General features: G+C 45.1%; 1 protein-coding gene across 1 annotated transcript in view; it reads left to right on the top strand.

Moving 5' to 3' along the window:
• Positions 1-572: 572 nt before the first annotated feature.
• LOC124778121 overlaps positions 573-17,830 on the top strand; it is a 76,112-nt gene continuing 58,854 nt past the window's right edge. Inside the window, exons 1-2 of the mRNA XM_047253622.1 lie at positions 573-651; positions 8,397-8,578. Coding sequence (XP_047109578.1) covers positions 573-651; positions 8,397-8,578 — 261 coding nt within the window. The remainder of the gene's footprint in view (positions 652-8,396; positions 8,579-17,830) is intronic.

The raw sequence follows: 17,830 nt of genomic DNA, 5'->3' as shown, positions 1-17,830 counted from the left end.
TGCCTCAACATGAGACTGATGACATCATTCACAGCATGCCCCGTAGTTGTAAGGCCTGTATATCTGCCAGAGTAGGTCACACGCCGTACTGAGCACATTAACCAGATGTCGAAATGTGTGTGCAAATCCGTTACGTTGGAAAAAAACTTTGAACTTTTTTGCCTACCGTTACGCATGTTGAATTTGTTTATATTCTGTATTTTTTACACTGTTTCTACTTTGCTATAACGTGTTTATACTATTTTGTGGCAAAATAAACACAACCTTGCAAAATTTCCGTTTATTGCTTTAAATTCTGGACACCAGTGTATGTAGAGAATATCCGCGGTCCTATCACACTTCTCTGGGGCACTCCGGACGACACGCTCGTCTCTGACGTACACTCGCCGTCGAAACCTGTCCCGGTCGGGTCCCGAGCGCAGCTGCTGTGTTTGGCCGTCACCGCAACTCCGCCAGGCCTGTCCGCTAATCTGGACACCGGACCAGACGCCGGCTGATCCTCCAGCGAGCCGGAGGCTGTCTCTCGCGCCATCCCCCAAAAACGAGAGGGGTGGGGGAGGGTGGGAGTGGGGATGGGGGTCGGGTATAGAGGCTGCGTGGCGGCCGCAATCAGCTTAGCTGTGCACCAACCGCCGCCCCCGCCTAATTACCGTACCGGTGCCATTATCCGCGGCCTACCGCACGCTACAGACGGCCGCGGGCTTCTGTGATCCCAGCCGTCGCCACTGTGTCTGGGAGGGACGTCCCCTCTGGATCACCAATACGTGCTCACCCAGTACCGCCGCGCGCTCCGTCCAAACGCACAGTCCAGGCTGAGATTGCGGCAGTACATAAAAAGAACACTCTTTAAACGCATTCGGCAGAACCTTATTTCGCCGCGTAGGATAGTGACACTGCCTACAAATTAGATGAGCCCACTGATGCAACAGCTACTGCTCAGTTGCCAGTTTTTGTAAGGATGGTTGTCGACCCCTATTCAGTAGTCTGGGAATTCTGACATTGCCCTCACAGTATATATTTTCTTTAATGTCGTTTGTTGTTAGCAATATTAGCCTATTCCCAAGAGTTAGCAGCTCTCACTCAGTTAATACGAGGCAGAAATCCAATCTGCATGTGGAATGCACTTCCTTGACTCTTGCGCAGGAAGGAGTGTAGTATTCTGCTGCATCCATTTTCAATAAGCTACCACAAGAACTCAAAAATCTTAGCAGTAGCCCAAACTCTTTTAAGTCTAAACTGAAGAGTTTCCTCATGGCTCACTCCTTCTATTCTGTCGAGGAGCTCCTGGAAGAGCTAAAAAATTAAGCAAATTCCAGTGTTACATTGTTGATTTTCTTTATTTAAACTTACGACTTGTCACCTGAATACGTTTTCTTAATATTTCATTTTGTCTGTTTCTAATATCGTGTTACAATTTCATGTATTGAGTCGTTCCATGACCATGGAGACTTCTCCTTAATTTGGTCCCACGGAACAATAAATAAATAAATAATAACTTTACTGTCAAGGAAGAATTCTTGAAATTAATTCCTTTGAAAGGCCATACAAGAGGAGAAGATATATTTTTTGCCATGGAGCAATTCCATCGGGGAAAATACCTATCCACAAGCTTGTAAGCATTACCACAGATGGAGCCCCAGCCTTGAGAGGTTCTAAAAGTGGTTTTATTGTTCTGTGCCAAAGAGATAAAAGTTTTCCACCGTTTTTAACTTATCACTGTATTTTACACCAGCGGTCTCTGTGTGGAAAGTTTTTAAATTTGAATGAAACTATGAATACTGGTGTAAAGATAGTCAACAAAATTAGATCTCGTTCTCTTCAAAGAAGACTTTTCAAAGATTTGGCGAATGAACTAGAACTACAGTATGAAGATTTACTGCTCCACACTGAAGTGCGTTGGCTCAGCAAGGGAAAAGTGCTGCAACGTTTCCACAAGCTTTTACCGGCTGTCAAACTGTTTTTGCAAGAACAAGATAAGAATAGTCTGTCAGCGTGTATTGAAGATCCTCTCTGGCTTATGAATTTTGCTTTCTTAATTGTCCTAACAAAAAAGCTTCATGAGCTGAATTTGAAATTTCAAGGAAATGACCAAGATATTGCTGATATGATGTCTGAAGTAAATTCTTTTACCGAAAAATTGTTTTTGTGGGAGTGCTGCCTTAAGAGGTGTGAATTAAGACATTTTCCAACTCTGAAGACACAAATGGAAGAAAGTGAGATACCTTACAATAGTGAATGTCATCCAATAATGATCTCCAATTTGAGGGATGATTTCCGTGATCACTTTTCAGACTTGAAAAAGATTTCAGTGGTAACCCAGTTTGTATCTTCCCCTTGGGCTAACGTTGAACTATTGAATATGTCTTCTTCCATTGCAAAAGTTTTTGACATAGATAGGGCAGCTCTTGAACTTGAAATAATATCATTAAAATGATTTTCTCCTCAAAAGTGTTGCAGAACCCCAAACCTGTTGGCCTCTAATTCCTCAGGAGAAATACCTTATCTTAGTTAATGTTGCTCTTAGAATAAAGACCTTGTTTGCTTCACCCTAGCCGTCCGCTGTGGACGAGCGGTTCTAAGCACTTCAGTCCAGAACCGCGCTGCTGCTACGGTCGCAGGCTCGAATCCTGCCTCGGGCATGGATGTGTGTGATGTCCTTAGGTTAGTTAGGTTTAAGTAGTTCTAAGTCTAGGGGACTGATGACCTCAGATGTTAAGTCCCATAGTGCTTAGAGCCATTTGAACCATTTGAGCTTGTACCTACCTGTGTGAATCACTGTTTTCAAATATGAACTTTATTAAAAATGAACACAGAACAAGGTTGACTGATGAACATCTGGACTCCTGTATTCAACTAAGTGTAACAAGTTATATACCAAATATGAAGGACATTGTTGACAAAACAGCTACTCAGGTTTCACATTAAATGTAAAGTAATTGTTGTGTTATTAATGTAAGAATAAACTTGAGAATATTATGTAATAAAATTATTACGTTTCGAATAAATAGTGAAGACTTAAAACTTTTATTTTAAATAGTTGTTTTACAGTACCGGTATCAAAAAATTAAAAATGTAGCAATTGAATTTTTAAAAGTAGATCACTTTGATATGTTGGTACAGAATAGTAGATCATCAAGGCTTTGTGGTTGCCTACCCCTGGTCTACGTCCTACGTCACAACTCTGCAATTCACACGTAAATGCTCGGTAGACGGTTCGGACGACCAATTTCAGACCGAAATCAATGTTTCACACTGTAGCGGAGTCTGTGCTGATATGAAACTTCCTGGCAGGTTAAAACTGGGACTCGAACCTGGGACCTTTGCCTTTCGCGGGCAAGTGCTCTATCGACTGTGCTACCCAAGCACGATTCACGACACGTCCTCACAGCTTTACTCCGCCAGTACGTCATCTCCTACCTTTCACATTTCACTTGAGATCTCCTGCGAATCTTGCAAGATTAGCACTCCTGCAAGAAAGTATATTGCGAAGAGCACCTGCGATAGAGCACTTGCCTGCAAACGGCAAAGATTGTTCATTGCATAAAACACACTTAAATTGTCTGTGCGTGCTTTACACGTACCTTCGCCGCTTACAAGAGCCCGAAAACTATTTTTGTGTTCAGCCAGAAAGCGATGGAGGACATATTGATCGTAAATTGCTGTCTGCAAGTCCACATTCCACTTTGTGCTCACTGAAATAAAATGTTCCTACTTGCTATTTACTCGGCAGCTCGGCAGAATCAGGAACTTTAACTATAAACAGAAGTATCCCTAATAATAATAATAATAATAATAATAATAATAATAATAATAATATCCCCGTCAGAAACAGTACTCTTAACGGATCAGAGGCGACCTCCAAGGGAACTTCAAAGTAAAATGATCTATCGTCCTGACTTATAACCACCAAAAGTTGACAGTCCACGTTCAAAGTAGAAAACAATCTGGCCACTTGCCAAGCGGTTTTGTCAACATTACGGCCAGCACACAAACAGCTACTTCTATGAAATCTAAGCGATCCAAAACGGTATACAGTCCTCACTAATTCACTTTCCACTTTTACTGTCGGTGTGTGTGTATGTGTGTGTGTGTGTGTGTGTGTGTGTGTGTGTGTGTGTGTGTGTGTGAAATCCTAAGGGACCAAACTGCTGAGGTCATCGGTCCCTAGACTTACACACTACTTAAACTAACTTATGCTAAGAACCTCCGGCGGGAGCGGCCGCGCAATCTGTGACATGCCGCCCTAAACCACGCGACCCACTCTCACTGGAAATGCATTCAAGTCTGCCCAACTCTGACGTCATCTGAGGCACAGTACATGCAGACTTTAAGGTGTTAATGTACCTAAGCATACACTGACAAAATGTGGAAAAGTTATTTTAATTTTTAAGTTCACTCTAAGATTATGGTGCAATCTGTTATATGCTACTCACAGATTCGTTACGATGACGTGGGACTGGTAGCAGTGAACTGGGGTAAGCCCGGCACACTTGCTCACGTCTGGACCTCACCGGGCCGTACTAATTATTTGAATATATATATATTTGAATATATATAATATATATATATCGTAAACCACATCAAATACTGACGAATCGATTCCACAGACCGAACGTGAGGAGAGGGGCTAGTGTAATTGGTTTATACAAACCATTAAAAAATGCACGGAAGTATGTTTTTTAACACAAACCTACGTTTTTTTAAATGGAACTCCGTAAGTTTTGTTAGCACATCTGAACATATAAACAAATACGTAATTGTAAAATGTTAATTACATCCGGAGATATTGTAACCTAAAGTTGACGCTTGAGTACCACTCCTCCGCTGTTCGATCGTGTGTATCGGAGAGCACCGAATTACGTAGGTATCCAAAGGGAACGGTGATGGACCTTAGGTACAGAAGAGACTGGAACAGCACATTACGTCCACATGGTAACACCTTTTTATTGGTCTTTTTCACTGACGCACATGTACATTACCATGAGGGGTGAGGTACAGGTTCGACGGGCGTTTCATAGGACGTGGAGGACGCATAAATTGGCCAGCCCGTTCTCCAGATCTTACACCTCTGGACTTGTTTCTGTGGGCTACGTTAAAGGAGAATGTGTACCGTGATGTGCCTAAAACCCCAGAGGATATGAAACGTATTGTGGCAGCCTGCGGCGACATTACACCAGATGTACTGCGGCGTGTACGATATTCATTACGCCAGAGATTGCAATTGTATGCAGCAAATAATGGCCACCACATTGAACATTTATTGGCCTGACATGTCGGGACACACACTATTGCCGGCCGGTGTGGCCGTGCGGTTAAAGGCGCTTCAGTCTGGAACCGCGTGACCGCTACGGTCGCAGGTTCGAATCCTGCCTCGGGCATGGATGTGTGTGATGTCCTTAGGTTAGTTAGGTTTACTTAGTTCTAAGTTCTAGGCGACTGATGACCTCAGAAGTTGAGTCGCATAGTGCTCAGAGCCATTTTTGAACACACTCTATTCCACTCCGTAATTGAAAACGGAAACCACGTGTGTACGTGTACCTCACCCCTCATGGTAATGTACATCTGCGTCAGTGAAAAAGACCAATAAAAAGGTGTTACCATGTGGACGTAATGTGCTGTTCCAGTCTCTTCTGTACCTAAGGTCCATCACCGTTCCCTTTGGATCCCTACGTAATTCGGTGCTCTCAGATACACACGATCGAACAGCGGAGGAGTGGTACTCAAGCGTCAACTTTAGGTTACAATATCTCCGGATATAATTAACATTTTACAGTGCAACAAACGGCACTGATTACGTATTTGTTTATATGTTCAGATGTGCTAACAAAACTAACGGGGTTCTACTTAAAAAAACGTAGGTTTGTGTTAAAAAACATACTTCCGTACATTTTTTTATGGTTTGTATTAACCAATTACACTAGCCCCTCTCCTCACGTTCGGTCTGTGGAATCGATTCGTCAGTATTTGATGTGGTTTACGAAATATATGCAGCGGCAACGTTTACTAATTTTGTGATTTAGAATTTCTTCGTTTTTAACTTTTTCTTTGGCTCCCATTAATCATTTTTGGTAAGGATGCCACATTGGGCAGCAATACTCCAGCAGAGGATGGACAGGCGTAGTGTAGGCAGTCTCTCTAGTAGATCTGTCAGAGCTCATCGCCCCCCCCCCTCCTCCTCGGAATTTACGGGGGTGACTTGAGTGTGCAGATGTGGTGCAGCTCCCTCCAGCGATCTACCAAGGCGTCACTGCTTCCATGCCGTGACGCGTCGGCGCTGTTGTCAGGGCCGAAGGCGGACACGGCGGCTATTAGGTTGGTGGTCCTAATGCTCTGGCTGGTCAGTGTATGCCCAATTTGCCGCTGCGATTCTTGTGTTAATCTCAATTTCCCAATTTCTATTGCATTCTGTTGGCTAAAAATACTTCCCAAATATTTAAAAGTGTATATTACTTCAAAAGTGTATTCGTTAACTGTCGGTGAGGTACCATCATTGGGTGCCATGACCTTACTTTTCTTCTTGTTAATTTGTAACTGTTCTTTGTTTGCAATATTTCTGAGACAGCTTGTCATGAGCTGCAAGTCACTTATTAGAGCAACATCGTATGCACATGCGAACCGAGTTATTGTGTTATTATCCAGTCTTATTCCAGGTGGGTGTAATTGTTTTGTGTTCTCTGTCTATCTTTTCTTAAAAGAAACACCCTAACTAGCTTGCAGACCAAACGGTGTTTTTAACCTAAAACAATTAAAATATGTACAGCTGTATGTATACAGTTTACAGAACAACCACGGAAAATGCTTTGTAAATAAAAGCGAAACGCGACTGGTGTGATTCTTTTTAATTACACTACTGGCCATTAAAATTGCTACACCAAGAAGAAATGCAGATGATGAACGGGTGTTCATTGGACAAATATACTAGACCTGACATGTGATTACATTTTCACGCAATTTGTGTGCATAGATCCTGAGAAATCAGTACCCAGAACAACCAACTCTGGCCGTAATAACGGCCTTGATACCCCTGGGCATTGAGACAAACAGAGCTTGGATGACGTGTACAGGTACAGCTGCCCATGCAGCTTCAACACGACGCCACAGTTCAACAAGAGTAGTGACTGGCGTATTGTGACGAGCCAGTTGCTCGGCCACCATTGACCAGACGTTGGTGAGAGATCTGGAGAATGTGCTGGCCAGGGCAGAAGTCGAACATTTTCTGTATCCAGAAAGGCCCGTACAGGACCTGCAACATGCGCTCGTGCATTATCCTGCTGAAATGTGGGGTTCCGCAGGGATCGAATGAAGGGTAGAGCCACGGGTCGTAGCATATCTGAAGTGTAACGTCCACTGTTCAAAGTGCCGTCAATGCGAACAAGAGGTGACCGAACGTGTAACCAATGGCACCCCAAACCATCACGCCAGGTGATACGCCAGTATGGCAATGAAGAATGCACGCTTCCAATGTGCTTTCACCGCGATGTCACCAAACACGGATGCGACCATCATGATGCTGTAAAAAGAACCTGGATTCATCCGAAAAAATGAGGTTTTGCCATTCGTGCACCCAGGTTCGTCATTATGTACACCATCTCAGGCGCTCCTGTCTGTGATGCAGCGTCAAGGGTAACCGCAGCCATGGTCTCCGAGCTGATAGTCCACGCTGCCTGCAAACGTCGTCGAACTGTTCGTGCAGACTGTTGTTGTCTTGCGAACGTCCCGATCTGTTGATTCAGGGATCGAGACGTGGCTGCACGATCCGTTACAGCCATGCGGATAAGATGCCTGTCATCTCGACTGCTAGTGATACGAGGCCGTTGGGATCCTGCACGGCGTTCCGTATTACCCTTCTGAACCCACCGATTCCATATTTTGCTAACAGTCATTGGATCTCGACCAACACGAGGAGCAATGTCGCGATACGATAAACCGCAATCCGACATTTATCGAAGTTGGAAATGTGATGGTACGCATTTCTCCTCCTTACACGAGGCATCACAATAACGTTTCACCAGGCAACGCCGGTCAACTGCTGTTTTGTGTATGAGAAATCGGTTGGAAAGTTTCGTCATGTCAGCACGTTATAGGTGTCGCCACCGGCGCCAACCTTGTGTGAATGCTCTGAAAAGCTAAACATTTGCATATCCCAGCATCTTTTTCCCGTCGGTTAAATTTCGCGTCTGTAGCACGTAATCTTCGTGGTGTAGCAATTTTAATCGCCAGTAGTGTAGATTGCAGTCAGCTCAAGATGGATAGCCGATAGTAACAGATGAAACAAAAAGCATTGCAGATAATACTGCTTCTTGTCTAGTATCAGTTATGGCTTCAACTAATAGATGAATGAATAACCTGGTCCGACTGCCTCATAACGGTGCACGCTCGCTGCTGTCGTGTTGCAGGCGGCCAGACCAAGGAGGAGGTGATCGAGACGAACGAGCGACTCCGGGCGGTGCGCGTGCGCCTCGAGGACTCGTACGACACGGCCAAGCGCTCGCTCATCACGCTCATGAGCAAGTACACCGAGAGCAAGAACGTCCGCAACGTCTTCCAGCGCTACAACCTGCTGAAGGCCATGATCAAGGTGAGGCAACCACATCTGCCGCACCGCTGCGCTCCACTCGGCACCACCTAGGTGGGTAGTCGCTTCCTCATTCATCACCGTCAGCTCACGAGGACTGAACGTGTAGGTCCGCTTGTTTTTCTTTCTTTTTTGGGGAAGGGGCCACGGGGCTAGGATGGGCGCTGCGACCGTATGGATTGTATGGAAATGTGCATGTGGTGTGGGTGACGAAATAAAATGCAATGTCTCTCGTCAACTCGCCGAAAGTGAAAGTTCTAAACTGGTCAGAAGTCCTATACCTGCTCTGAGCTCACACGTGCTACTGCACGGAAAGACTTAGCCAATTTTACACAGTGCAAACACTTCACAATGGGCCTCCGTAAACGTGACTGGACTGGTTTCATCTATTGGCTACGTTTCATCTATGGGGAACCAACACACATCCATCGCAGTGTACCCAATGCTCCACAATTTAGTATAAATGCAGGCAGTATTTACTAGGCAGAGATCACATACGCACCGATAGTTTTTTTTTTAAGTTTCACAAATTCGAGATTTTTCCCATATGAACATAGAAAAATCGAAAGTCACAGTTCACAATGAATTAATTTCAGAGCCTGACCGAGTTTCTTAAGATCTTGGGGGCGACTGAATAAACCACGATTAATTGCGTGAGTTATCTTTAGAAAACCGTTGAACTTCCACAGTATCTCAAACTATAAATTTCACAATAGCCACACTCTGAAACGTTATAAGTGCGACTTGTGTCACACCCAACCCGAAAAGTAACAAATCCATCAGATGCCGAAAAATTTCTATGTTCGAAAGTGGGAAGTCTGAATAATTCCCACACGCAAGCTAGCGCCTATTTCACCGATCATCAGACAAAACTTTCTCGAAACACAGACTAACACAGCCTGACCACCTCCATCGGCGTCCGAACATATTACCTCCTCTCCAAATTCCCGCTGTTCACCTAGCAAACCTCGTTCAGGCACCACTGAAATAATTTGAACTACTGAAAACGAAAAATGCTGAAATTCTTAATTTTAACTTTATATACAGTTATGATTCATCACATCACTTGGAAAATTTTCCGAAAAATATAATGTTATCAGTTTTCTTCTATCTGCCATAGTTTATTTATAAACAATATTTCCTATGATTTTCCTCCGTTTTCGGATTTGTAAGTGTAAATATTAACAAACAGTTTAAATTATACATTAAATAATTTTCTATATAACTGAAGTTTAGACTGCTGCCGCTACTTGTAATGTTTCTCTATTTATTTAGTAAGAAAAGTTATTTTTAATTGCGTAAAATGCACTTTTCGGCCTCTCATTTAAATGTATGAATAATTTCAGGAAATCTATTTCCACAGTCCGCTACAGTTCTACGAGAGTGTCCACAAACTTATCGTTTGTTACAATCGGATAATGTGTTGCCGGGATATTTGCTTTTACAGCTCAGAAATTATTTATAACATTTAACTTAAAATAACTTACAAACATTTTTTTGCCCATAATGGTTCAAATGGCTCTGAGCACTATGGGACTTAACATCTGAGGTCATCAGTCCCCTAGAACTTAGAACTAGTTAAACCTAACTAACCTAAGGACATCACACACATCCATGCCCACGGCAGGATTCGAACCTGCGACCGTAGCAGTCCCGCGGTTCCGGACTGAGCTCCTAGAACCGCTAGACCACCGCGGCCGGCGCCCATAATGGCTACGTTTGTGAACGGTGAGTGTGAGGGATAATTATTTATTTGTAATTTCTGTGACTGATAGCAGAAATTACAAATAAATAACTTATGAACCAATGCGGATATCGAAGGCGTGCCTTCGCACGTGTAATCGTCCATCTTTCCCGCTTCAGCTGGGCCTACTGGCGCTTCAGTGACACATATGATTCAACATTTATTAATTTTGAGGTAAGCTATAATTTTGGAGTGAACGCGAAAAGCGGCAGTGAGAAACGAGCAACCATTGTGTTGCCCAGCGGACGGGTTTTCCCATTGACGCGGTCACCTCAGCGGTCGGTGGAAGTCCAGAGACAACCCCATCTTTGGAGCGAAGTGTGGAACAGGCCCTCCACGTGCAGCCATCAAGCTGATTTCGGCTGTAAACACGAATACGACCCGATATTAGCCGCTGCCGGTGCGTCCGCGGTCGCATGTTTGTGACTAATTAAAGTGCCTCACCCCTTTTACAATAAGCTGTCGTGTTGGACAGCGGGGCTATCGCCATTCTTTACACTGTCTGGATGCAAGCTGCCGCATCTTCCTCTCTCGGCCAGGCTTCACATCTTGGAGTACGTTCTCGATTATTTGTTGGAAATACACTGGTGTGCATAACCTAAGAACGAAAGTAACTTAGCCGGCCGCTGTGACCGAGCGGTTCTAGGCGCTTCAGTGCGGAACCGCGATGCTGCTACGATCGCAGGTTCGAATCCTGCCTCGAGCATGGATGTATGTGTGATGTCCTTAGGTTAGTCAGGTTTAAGTAGTTCTCAGTTCAAGCTTTGAGTGAGCAAGGAGTGGGAGCAGCATACATTGAAGTGCTCAGGAAAATCTACGAGAATTCTTCAGCTTATGTTAACATCGGCGAATCAACTCAAGAATTCCGCATCATGAGTGGTGTCAAGCAAGGCGATCCCATCTCCCCAGAACTGTTCTCTGCTGTATTGGAAATGGCTATGTCAAAGCTGAGCTGGGAAGGTAAGGGAATTAGAATTAATGGAAGAAGGCTTACCAACTTGAGATTTGCTGATGATATTGCCTTACTGGCCAAAGACTTCGCAGAGCTCCAAAACTTAGTTACAGATCTTGCATCGGAATGTCAGCTGGTTGGCTTCAACATGAACCTTTCCAAAACAAAAGTAATATCCAAGAAATGGATCCCAGCTGGAGATGTGAAAGTCAAGGACAGTCTACTAGAAGAGGTCAGTGAATATGTCTACCTTGGCCAGATTATAAATATGAAGGGAGACATAAGACCAGAAATCTATCGACGCATCAAGCTTGGTTGGCAAGCATTTGGGAAGTATTCAGATCAAAAATGCCAGTAAATCTGAAGAAAGCAGTATTTGATCAATGCATTCTTCCTGTGATGACGTACGGCTGCGAGACATGGACACTGAACTCATTCACAAAAGGGAAACTTAGGACAGCACAGAGAGCCATGGAGAGATCAATGCTGGGCTATACAAGAAAGGACAGGAAAAGGGCAGATGACATCCGGTCTGTGACGAAGGTTAATGACATCTTAGAGAGAGTAGGTTCCTTGAAATGGCAGTGGGCTGGCCACATCGCAAGAAGAAAAGACAACAGATGGACGAAGCTAGTACTGGAGTGGAGTCCGAGAGAGCACTGGAGGCCTAGAGGAAGACCACCAGACAGATGGGACAAAGACATCAAGAAAATCGCTGGTAACACCTGGCAGAGAACTGCCCAAGACCGTCCCACTTGGAGAAGACTTCTGAAAGCCTACCTGAATCCACGACTCTAAGAGGCCACATCATCTAATGATTGAATTGGCTGATGATGATGATGATGATGAAGTCTAGGGGACTGATGACCTCAGATGTTAAGTCCCATGGTGTTTGGAGCCATTTTTGAAAGTAACTTTCGCATAATGTGTCACTGTCCAGTAAATAGCTTGGTGAACCTTGGCTCATATGTACAAAGAACTACCACAGCCTAGTACAGATAGTATCTCAGAGAAACACGCCGTGAGACGAACAGAAACGACACTTTCATTCCAAGACAATAATTACACTGGAGCAACAGCGATTAACCACGCTCCCCTAGACATTACAAAAAGGTGGACATGATTCGATTCTTAATGAGGTGCGTGATGACCACGGACGATAATGCTTGCTCTGTAACGGTCTTATTTGCCGGCCACAACGCTGGTGAGGACTTCTTTTCGTGGGACGTTTTACTTTTCGGTCAGTGCGGTTGACATGCTGGAGCATGTGGACGTGCTGCTACACCTCTCCCCAAAGCATCCCGCAGGTGCTCGATGGGATTTAAGTCGGGGGAACGGGCAGGGCAGTCCATTCACCGAATATCCTCTCGTTCCAAGAGCATCTCTACCTGCGCAGTTCGATGCGGCTGCTCATTGTCATCCATAGAAATGAAGACACCGCTTAATGCACCCCTGAAAAGATGCGCATTGGGAAGGAGTGCAGTCATTCAAGTTGACTGGTGAACAGACCTTGTTCAAAGATTTCGCGGTCAGTGCACCCACGTAACTTTATGTCTCCCCACGCGTAACACCTGTATCACCAAAACGATCATGTTCCACAATGCTGGACGTACCATCAAATGGCGAGAGATGGGAATACGTGAAGCACCCAGGAACATTGAGAAATATTGAAATTTCTCGTGGTCCAGATGTTGTTGTGTGGGGAGACATAATGTTGCATGGGTGTGCTGGCCTCCAAATCTTTGAACAAGGTAGACTCACCAGTCAATGCTATTGTCACTCTGTACTCCTTCAAAAAAAATGGTTCAAATGGCTCTAAGCACTATGGGACTCAACTGCTGTGGTCATCAGTCCCCTAGAACTTAGAACTACTTAAACCTAACTAACCTAAGGACATCACACACATCCATGCCCGAGGCAGGATTCGAACCTGCGACCGTAGCAGTCGCACGGTTCCGGACTGCGCGCCTAGAACCGCGAGACCACCGCGGCCGGCTGTACACCTTCCCCATGTGCGTCTTTGCCTCTTCATTCTTATGGATGACAATGCGCGTTCCTCTTGGAACGAGAGGGTTCTCGACAAATGAATTGCTTACATTTTCTATATATTTGTCTGTAGCTTGAAAATCACAAAGCGGAAAACTGAATGTTTTGCAGATATGTAAATACGTAATTTGCGTAAAAGCAAGAAATTCCTAAGAAATGAAAGTATCTCTTAAAGTAATGTGTTTTTCAATTGTGATTGTCTGTGACTTGACAAAACATTTACGAATGAGATGCACCACACGCAGCCAGTAAATTCAACGTGGCACGCATTGAGTCTTGTGGAACTGGCATCTGACTTTCAAGAAATATTCTTTTTTTTTTTTCAAAGTTCTTGATAGATGGGTTATAGGTCTAGAGTTCTCTGTACAAAATTTGAAAAGTTCTCCAGAATTCAGCAAAAAAATATGATCATAGCCTCTAATTCACTTCAAATTCTTCCAAGTCGAAGAGACATTTCATTTATGGTACATTCTATATTTTTATGAATGTTATGGTTCACAAATATCACCTACACTAGAGCTACTACTGCACAAGAACACCAGCTGAACACGCACAACCGAACTGTTCAAACGAACGTGGGTAGTATTCGTGCGCATGCCCCTTATCTCTTTCTTAGTTAACGTGTTCTTGTTGCCAGATAGTTACCTACTTCTTTACGAATAAGCTTTAAAGACATGTCGTCTAAATCTTCAACTTTTCTTTTAACAGGATTCCATGATAATCTTCTGTTTAACAAATATTCTGGAGCTGGTGTGTGTGTTCATGATCGTCTTCTAAATGTGACAATAATTTCGCTGTCTCCAATACACAAAAGAGCGCCGCGAATTCTTACCACCGCATCTCCGTAATACTTCAGATTGCAGAACGCTTCACGTAGCGAAGTAATTGTACGTTACCACGAGCATTAAACACACTGCAGAATCTGCCTGTGCCACAGTTTTACTTTAAATATCTAACTTAAATTAGACAACGAAACACTCCGTAATCTTGCTCAGATGACTAACCAATTGGAGGATCTGATCGTCCTGCTACCTGAGGACAAAGTCTTCGGAGTTGGAGTAAGGGCATACAACTATTCTACGAATTTCTATTTTTATGTAGTGAAAGAGGGACATTCATTATTGCAGTTACCTCATAAGCTATTTGCCCCACAAAAAATGTAATTAAGGTTTTTTGTAGAACTCTTGGGCAGCTATTAAGGTTTGTGATCAAATTTCTTTTCGCAAATTGGCAAATTATTTTTTACGACATTAATATTTCCCCTGTTTCCTTCGCGAAATTCTCCAGAACTACTGAAATTTTGTACAGTGAATTCTGCAACTACACTCTTGGAAATGGAAAAAAGAACACGTTGACACCGGTGTGTCAGACCCACCATACTTGCTCCGGACACTGCGAGAGGGCTGTACAAGCAATGATCACACGCACAGCACAGCGGACACACCAGGAACCGCGGTGTTGGCCGTCGAATGGCGCTAGCTGCGCAGCATTTGTGCACCGCCGCCGTCAGTGTCAGCCAGTTTGCCGTGGCATACGGAGCTCCATCGCAGTCTTTAACACTGGTAGCATGCCGCGACAGCGTGGACGTGGACCGTATGTGCAGTTGACGGACTTTGAGCGAGGGCGTATAGTGGGCATGCGGGAGGTCGGGTGGACGTACCGCCGAATTGCTCAACACGTGGAGCGTGAGGTCTCCACAGTACATCGATGTTGTCGCCAGTGGTCGGCGGAAGGTGCACGTGCCCGTCGACCTGGGACCGGACCGCAGCGACGCACGGATGCACGCCAAGACCGTAGGATCCTACGCAGTGCCGTAGGGGGCCGCACCGCCACTTCCCAGCAAATTAGGGACACTGTTCCTCCTGGGGTATCGGCGAGGACCATTCGCAATCGTCTCCATGAAGCTGGGCTACGGTCCCGCACACCGTTAGGCCGTCTTCCGCTCACGCCCCAACATCGTGCAGCCCGCCTCCAGTGGTGTCGCGACAGGCGTGAATGGAGGGACGAATGGAGACGTGTCGTCTTCAGCGATGAGAGTCGCTTCTGCCTTGGTGCCAATGATGGTCGTATGCGTGTTTGGCGCCGTGCAGGTGAGAGCCACAATCAGGACTGCATACGACCGAGGCACACAGGGCCAACACCCGGCATCATGGTGTGGGGAGCGATCTCCTACACTGGCCGTACACCACTGGTGATCGTCGAGGGGACACTGAATAGTGCACGGTACATCCAAACCGTCATCGAACCCATCGTTCTACCATTCCTAGACCGGCAAGGGAACTTGCTGTTCCAACAGGACAATGCACGTCCGCATGTATCCCGTGTCACCCAACGTGCTCTAGAAGGTGTAAGTCAACTACCCTGGCCAGCAAGATCTCCGGATCTGTCCCCCATTGAGCATGTTTGGGACTGGATGAAGCGTCGTCTCACGCGGTCTGCACGTCCAGCACGAACGCTGGTCCAACTGAGGCGCCAGGTGGAAATGGCATGGCAAGCCGTTCCACAGGACTACATCCAGCATCTCTACGATTGTCTCCGTGGGAGAATAGCAGCCTGCATTGCTGCGAAAGGTGGATATACACTGTACTAGTGCCGACATTGTGCATGCTCTGTTGCCTGTGTCTATGTGCCTGTGGTTCTGTCAGTGTGATCATGTGATGTATCTGACCCCAGGAATGTGTCAATAAAGTTTCCCCTTCCTGGGACAATGAATTCACGGTGTTCTTATTTCAATTTCCAGGAGTGTATGTATCTATCAAGAACTGTGAAAAAATATATATTTCTCGAACATCGTGTGCCAACTTCATCAGATCGACAGCTTCATTTCGCCGAGTGCGGCGTACTTCCGGCTAGTGACACCATTTACCACAATTGGCTCCCTTTAGAATTTAAAACATAATTTCGTAGTGACAGCTACGTATCACACACAATAATGCGTGACGCAAAGCGCAAAAAATCTCAAAATCGCCAAACGAGGACATTATACAGTGTAAAGTCTTATGATTATTAATTTCGGAACTCCAAAATAACTATGTCGAAAGATTCATCGTAAAACTATGATGTGGGTCTATAAGGCTTAAGAGAATCGTTTGGTATAAATCAAGTGCAATACATTAGAGAGCGAAAAAAAACACGCAGGAAATACGTTGTTGTTAATTGTTATACAAATATAAAGACTTTTGCCTGAAATGGATACATGAGCTCTTTATTTACAAAAAAGAATAGATTTTACAGTATCACACCAGATAGCTGCTTTCAGATAGTACTTGTCTCGTGTGACGGACACAGTTTCTCGGAACGGTACTGCAGTGGCTTCAATACAGGCTGTATCGCAAGGGATACACACTATGTGATCAAAAGTATTCGGACATCTGGATGAAAATGACTAACAAGTTCGTGGCGCCCTCCGTCGGTAATGCTTGACTTCAGTATGGTGTTGGCCCACCCTTAGCCTTGATGACAGCTTCCAGTCACGCAGGCATACGTTCAATCAGGCGCTGGAAGGTTTCTTGGGAAACGGCAGCCCATTCTTCACGCAGTGCTGCACTGAGGAGAGGTATCGATGTCGGTCGGTGAGGCCTGCCACGAAGTCGGCGCTCCAAAACATCCCAAAGGTGTTTTATAGGATTCAGGTCAAGACTCAGTGCAGGCCAGTCCATTACAGAGATGTTATTGTCGTGTAACCACTCAGCCACAGGCCGTGCATTATGAACAGGTGCTCGATCTTGTTGAAAGGTGCAATCGCCATCACCGAATTGCTCTTCGACAATGGGAAGCAAGAAGAGCTTAAAACATCAATTTAGGCCTGTTCTGTGATATAACCAAGCAAAACAACAAGCCCTCACCATGATAAACACGACCACACCGTAACACCACCGCCTCCGAATTTTACTGTTTGCACTACTCACGCTGGCAGATGACGTTCACCGGGCATTCACCATACTCTCACCCTGCCATCGGATCGCCAAATTGTATATCGTGATTCGTCACTCCACACAACGTCTTTCACTGCTCAATCGTCCAGTGTTTACGCTCCTTACACCAAGCGAGGTGTTGTTTAGCATTTACCGGCTTAATGTGTGACTTATGAGCAGGTACTCGACCATGAAATCCAAGTTTTCTCACTTCCCGCCTAACTGTCATAGTACTTGCAGCGGATCCTGATGCATTTTGGAATTCCTATGTGATGGTCTGAATAGACGTCTGTCTATTGCACATTACGACTCTCTTCAACTGTCGGCGGTCTCTTTCAGTCTACAGACGAGGTCAGCCTGTACGCCTTTGTGCCGTACGTGTCCCTTCACGTTTCCACTTCACAATCACATCGGAAACAGTGGACCTAGGTATGTTTAGGAGTGTGGAAATCTCGCGTACAGACATACGACACAAGTGACACCCAATCACCTGACCACGTTCGAAGTCCGCGAGTTCCGCGGAGCGCCCCGTTCTGCCCTCTCACGATGTCTAATGACTGCTGAGGTCGCTGATATGGAGTACCTGGCAGTAGGTGGGA

Source organism: Schistocerca piceifrons, chromosome 1, assembly GCF_021461385.2.
Source record: "Schistocerca piceifrons isolate TAMUIC-IGC-003096 chromosome 1, iqSchPice1.1, whole genome shotgun sequence".
NCBI lineage: Eukaryota > Metazoa > Arthropoda > Insecta > Orthoptera > Acrididae > Schistocerca > Schistocerca piceifrons.
This window is presented reverse-complemented; position numbering and strand designations above follow the sequence as displayed.